The 6,524-nt window shown below is 34.7% G+C and overlaps 1 protein-coding gene across 1 annotated transcript; it reads right to left on the bottom strand.

Annotated features, from left to right (window-relative positions):
• Nucleotides 1-259: 259 nt before the first annotated feature.
• Nucleotides 260-2,068, bottom strand: LOTGIDRAFT_154902 (hypothetical protein; the record flags this gene model as incomplete). The annotated part of the gene is made up of 1 exon (XM_009065405.1): nucleotides 260-2,068. One exon carries the CDS (start codon nucleotides 2,066-2,068, stop codon nucleotides 260-262), a length of 1,809 nt encoding a protein of 602 aa, XP_009063653.1.
• Between the last annotated feature and the right edge of the window lie 4,456 nt (nucleotides 2,069-6,524).

Genomic DNA, 6,524 nt, shown 5'->3' with positions numbered 1-6,524 from the left:
GGATGCCATCTTAAATCATTTAAACATTTCCTTGACTAACTGAGAGATCAATTTCAGATGATGTATCAGTTTTCAAAATTAATATCCGATATCCGAAGATAATAACTGAAATTGATCTATATCAATCGATGGTTTAGCAAATTATTTAAAACAATTTGTAGGTCCAATTGATCATTTCCTCCTGCATCGTGCATAGAAAAATAATGCAAACTGTCGGTAACATTTGTGGTTAACATTTTGAAATTCAGTATTAAAAAATTCAAAGTTCTGTTTTTGTTACAGTAACTGTTATATCTGGACTTTGAGTCAGATGCTTCGATTCACAGCGTCGATACATCATGAAAGTGTTTCCAAGTAGTTCTTTCCAGGATCCACCAAGAACTCGTTTGGTTGAGGACTGATCACTGATGATATTATCGGCATCATTATTACCAGTCTCAACGTACATTGATCGAAACGTTGCGAAAGGATGTGTTTCCTTGTTTTTCTTTAAATCCATTTCGTACACTTGTAAAGTAGTTTTGCTGGCTGATGGAATCACCTTCAGAGTTGTCTTACTGTTGTCGTCATAGGTTAATTCCATAGTCAAATCTTGTGGATTGATGTCTACTTTGTTGATCGAGACAGCAGGTCGGAAGTCATCTACTTTTGTTTGTCCTAAGATGACCGATGTTCCGAATGGAATCCAATCAAATTGTGACGGTGTCTTATAGAGCAATCGCATGTTACCATCCTGATACAAAACAAAAACCTGGGCAAATCCATCTGTTTGGAGGTTTGCTATGCGGAAGTAGGCAATGTCGTTCCATATTTCTTGACTTGTTGTCAGTGTTACTTCCATATTTTCTGGAGCCTGCCACCAAAAGTCGATCTTAACGCCTTCTATCCGTAATGTGCTCGTCTCATAGATAGAAACTACTTGATCTGGACCCATATATCTTCTTTCCATTTTAAAATTAGAGAGAATCTGGTTACCGTTTGCAGACTTGACATCAATGAAAATGTAATTGCCAATATCTTCTTTCCAAGTAAAGTCAGGAACGTCCCAGGTATGAGCGGTTACAGAAGAGTCAAAGGTTACTGGATCAAATGTAATGACGCTTCCATTTCTATGAAGATAGCGAACTGTCACTTCCGTTGATACTGCTGGTGGTTCCATGTTCATGAACAATTTAGATCCGATATTAGAATCAATGTAGCCATTTTTCTTTCCTTTTAGAGTAAAAGTCACTAACATCTCAGTAGTATCGGAACTTTTTTGTCTAAATTGAAGGATGGAGTCGTTCGAAGTCTGGGCAGCTGTTGTCGGTGATATAACCACGTCCTCGTACAACCAGTAAATTGGGGTTAAAAACGGACAGTTTGTAGTATCAGGATGTCGCATATTCATAGAGGTGTCATACAAAGGAGCAGTAGCAGTGATCTCATATTCCGCTATACCTTTGTTGAAAATGGCTACGTCGACGTTGTCTTCTTCAGTGCACATTGTAGAATAACTCTTTTGAACAGCTTTACTTTGAATAAGTCCCGGCAATGCTGTTACACTTGGTAGAGTGTCAATACACTTCAGATAACATGTAAATGTATCTTTGCTAACCTCATCGTCCAAAACATCAAATTTAAAAACATCGACTTCAACGCCAAAATTGTCAGCTGCTATAACATAGATTGATATACTGTGTTGGCCGGCTCCAAGGTTTAAGGTTTGACCAATTTGACCTGAAGGTGAGAACACGTTCCAGTTGAATCCATAATTCGATCCTGCAACAGACTGGAAAGTTCCAATGACACCATCATTAATTTTCACTTGGATGGTATCCGCTGGTCCATCGTTTGATGTTATAACGTCTTCTAAGATTACAGATGTTGGTTTGATTAAACAGAAATTATAAGTCACATAGTCATTTTGGTGCAGATAAAGCGTTTGACCATTAGACGCCAAGGAACGATAATGCTTCGGAAAACTTGCAGTAGTGCTTTCGGCTTCTATACCAACTTTGACAGATCCAACTTCTCTATACCATACTAATATCAACGCCAAAATAATATTTCCTGTTAAATTTGCCATGTTGATATTACCAACAAATATTTACGAATGGTTGGACGTGTTTTAAGATTGGTAATATGAAGTCTACGAAACGTTTGATCTCTATTGATGTTTTTTGGTGGATGACGCTACAAGCCATTGTATAAACACAAATAATTATATGAATGAACTTTTCGGTAGGTTAAAGGCATTTGATAACATCTCAATTTATCATTTTGATTTTAAATTACATTTAATACTACTAAATTGGTACACAATTCCTATTCAAGTGAAGTGATTCGGCAGTTTGCCCCAATTGTGTTCTAACCAGACTCTAATCAGCAATCAGCTCATTTGTAAACGCTATTACCGTATTCCTTATATTAAAAATGCTCAAAAGACGACACTTAAATTCTCTGCAATGTTCAACTTAATATACTTAACCAGAACGCGGTGTTCAAAAACACTTAACCAGACTGCAATATTCAACCTAAACACTCAACCAGAACGCGATACTCAACCCTAAAACAAGATGTTCAACCTAAGATACAATGTTAAAAACCAATGTAAAAACAACGCTTTAACTATACTAGACACAATGATCAAACAACGACATACTGTTCAAACAACGACACGATGTTCAAAGTTAGACACGATGTTCCGACACAATGTTTAAACTAAGGGAAATAATCAAATAAAGAAACAAAGCCATGGTTATATTACAAGACAATGGACCTAATATCTGATTTCTCTTGTTTTATCACCAATATTGTCTTCTTAATGCACAGTGTGAACAACAAAACAACCAAAACAAAACATTGTAGACGTTTCTTTAAATACATGTATATTCTTTAAAAAATAGTGTAGCACGCAGCTGGTAATGATATAAAACAAAATAATGACATAGTTGGGAAAACCACTCATGAATATTAATAATATCATTTTCATTATGCAAAATCCATTGAAAATTGAAGTTTCTATTGTGCCCACAAACAATTTTTGACGCGATTTTACTTAGTCAAGGGCGATAACTCAAAAAACGTCAAATTCGAACCTGATCGCCATCTAATCAATCCCAATGCTCACACCAAGTTTCATCAAAATCCATTGAAAATTGTAGCTTCTAATGTGCCCACAACAAAATTTTGATGCAATTTTACAAATTCAAGGGCAATAACTCAAAAACCGTTCATCGAAAAATCGTCAAATTCGAACTTGACCACCGTCTTATCAATCCCAATGCTCTCACCAAGTTTCATCAAAATCCATTGAAAATTGTAGTTTCTCTTATGCCCACAACAAAATTTTGACGCGATTGTACTAAGTCATGGGCAATAACTCAAAAAACGTTCATCGAAAAATCGTCAAATTCGAATTTGACCGCTGTCTTATCAATCCCAATGGTCACACCAAGTTTCATCAAAACCCATTGAAAATTGTAGCGTAGAAGTTAATATGGCTTAATATCATCAAGACGCTTTCATAAATTTTGACAGATTTCAACCACAAAACCCCTTAAAAAAAATCATCGAAAAACCCCTGACTTGGAACCCGGACAAGATCATAACACGGCCGTTATCGAGAAGGGGACCATTGATTTGTATCCAGGTTACGAATCGATATATTTATCGAAATGTACCTTGATGTACACGGAATAAATACCACTAGGTTATATATAGATAAATTGATTTTAACCCAGAATACAAATCGATGGACCCCGACTCGAGAACGAATCTATTTGCGATGAGGTTCTAAATTCAGTATTTTAAATGATCAATTTCCTTAATAATCGCTCAACAAATAATAAATCACGCCTATTTTCCAAATCTCCGTCCTTAAACATTTCACACATATATCTTATTATAGTTCGAACATTTCACAGCGCGCGCATCTATACAAGTAGCAATCATTCTTTGATGCAAGTTTGCAAATTACAATTACGAATCTGATTGGTCAGAAAATTTCACATTTCATTTTTCCTCCACTCACAAAACATGACAATATGTCAATTTTGAAAACTGTCCTACTTACTTAAAGATGGATTCCCTTATTTTCATTTATGAAAATGAAAATGCTAATACTTATATGAATAGAAAGTAGAGGTATTCTAATTAGCTAAATTAGAAGAGGATTATCAGTAGAATTCCAATGAGTGACCGATCAAGAAAGGTCAAAAAGTATTTGTTTGTTCATCCAGACTGTACATGTTAATCAATTGCAATAAGAACATAATGATATGATTAAGAATACATGATAATTCATTAGAAACACCTATTTATCAAATAGTTTGCAAAATTTGACACTAAAAAATAAGGAATCCCATCTTTAATATGTTTTTCGACAAATAAACAATGTAGGAAGTTAATGAACAATTTCAAAGGCAAACAGAGGACTCTCTGAATATTAATACGTCCATTAGCACAACTGAAAAACTGTTCATTTCAAACAGCAGAGTAATTAATAACAAGCGTGAACTTAATGCTTACGTAAGTTTGAAAAGACTTTCTCATTAAAATACTGTTTTTAATGTCATTTTGCATTCTGATGTTTTAGAAAACCACTTTCAGTCCCTTTAATACCGTCTATATGGCAATTTCATTCATGATCTGAGAAAAGGTAGAGTAAATTCATTTTTGAAAACTGTTCAATCGAGATTGACTCAGTTGCGTCAAAATATGTCACGATTTCAATTAGCGAACCTCTGTTCTTGTAAATCAACCCGACCAATCGAGTTTGACGTCTTGGTAAGAAAGAAATACATTATAAGATTGCGATGAGAACTGGTCCAGAAAAAAACAGTAACAATTTTCATTTCAGGATATTTAAAAAGTTTTTGACCTCATATTTTTTCAGGGAATATTAGACATCTTTTCGTGAAATTACAGCTGAACCATTTAAAAAAATACATCAATTTACAGTTGTAGAGCGATACCTTATGTTATTATTATATCATTCGGGAGGACGAAAGAATAGGTCCACTCGACGCTCAAACTCCGATTTGATGGAATATGTAACCGTACGAGCTAAAATATCATGCCATGCTAAAGGAGAATACAATTTAATAGCATAGCACTTTTTATAAATTTTATGAAGATAGCTTGAGTTGCAAGGTAACATACGCCCACTGGCAGCCGTCAGAAATAATAAAACAGTCTTTAGTGACTAAAGTACGAATTTTCTCATATTGAAGAAATTATTTATGCTGAATAATTCCACAAATTTTTTTAAAATCAATATCAATAACCCAAATACAACAAACAATTAAATCACACAGCTCTAATCAAGGGCAAAAAACAACTTTTGACGCGTGTTTACAAAGTCAAGGGCAATAACTAAAAAAATGTTCATCAAAAATATCTCTTGTTAGAACTTGTCCGAAATCTTATCAATTCCAATGATCACACCAAGTTTCATCAGAATCGGTTGAAAACTGAAGCTTCTATTGTGCTCACAAACAAATTTTGACGCGTTTTTCGTAAGTTAATGGCATTAACTCAAAAACATTTCATCGAAAATGCGTCAAGTTAGAACTTGTCCGAGATCTTATCAATTTCAATGCTTCTATTGTGCTCACTAACAAATTTTGACGCGTTTTTACAAAGTCAAGCGCAATAACTCGAAAACCGTTCATCAGAAATGCATCAAGTTAGAACTTGTCCGAGATCTTATCAATTCCTATGATCACACCAAGTTTCATCAGAATCAGTTGAAAACTGTAGCTTCAATCCTGCTCACGAACTATTTTTAACAAATTTCGACGCGTTTTAACAAAGTCAAGGGCAATAACTCAAAAACCGTTCATCGAAAATGCGTCAAATTAGAACTTGTCAGAGATCTTATGAATTCCAATGATCACACCAAGTTTCATCAGAATCGGATGAAAACTGTAGCTTCAATCCTGCTCACGAACAATTTTTAACAAATTTCAAGGCGTTCTAAGTCAAGGGCAATATCTCAAAAACCGTTCATCGAAAATGCGTCAAATTAGAACTTATCCGAGATCTTATCAATTCCAATGATCACATCAAGTTTCATCAGAATCGGTTGAAAACTGTAGCTTCAATCCTGCTCACGAACTATTTTTAACAAATTTCAACGCGTTTTAACTAAGTCAAGGGCAATATCTCAAAAACCGTTCATCGAAAATATGTTAAATTCGAACTTGACCGAGATCTTATCAATCTAAAGCAGCACACCAAGTTTGATCAAAATCAGATAAAAACTGTAGTCTCTATAGTGCTCACAAGAAATGTTGACGGACCGACGGACAGGGGCGACGACAATATACGACCACATATTCATGTGGGCGTATAAAAAACGCTCTAAACATTGATCGATGAGTAGCTTAATAAACTTTATTATTATGCAATTTAGCAATCACACTTTTAATTGGCTGTAGATTGGCTGCTTATTGCACCGTGGCTAAAATAAATTATAAAATGCGAGTCAATATTTAACAAATCCTTGTTCTCTGGATGACTGTTTCTTATACTACATG

The sequence above is a fragment of the Lottia gigantea genome (genome assembly GCF_000327385.1).
Source record: "Lottia gigantea unplaced genomic scaffold LOTGIsca_7, whole genome shotgun sequence".
Classification (NCBI taxonomy): domain Eukaryota; kingdom Metazoa; phylum Mollusca; class Gastropoda; family Lottiidae; genus Lottia; species Lottia gigantea.
Note: the sequence above shows the minus strand (reverse complement) of the source record. Positions and strands in the feature narration are given on the sequence as shown.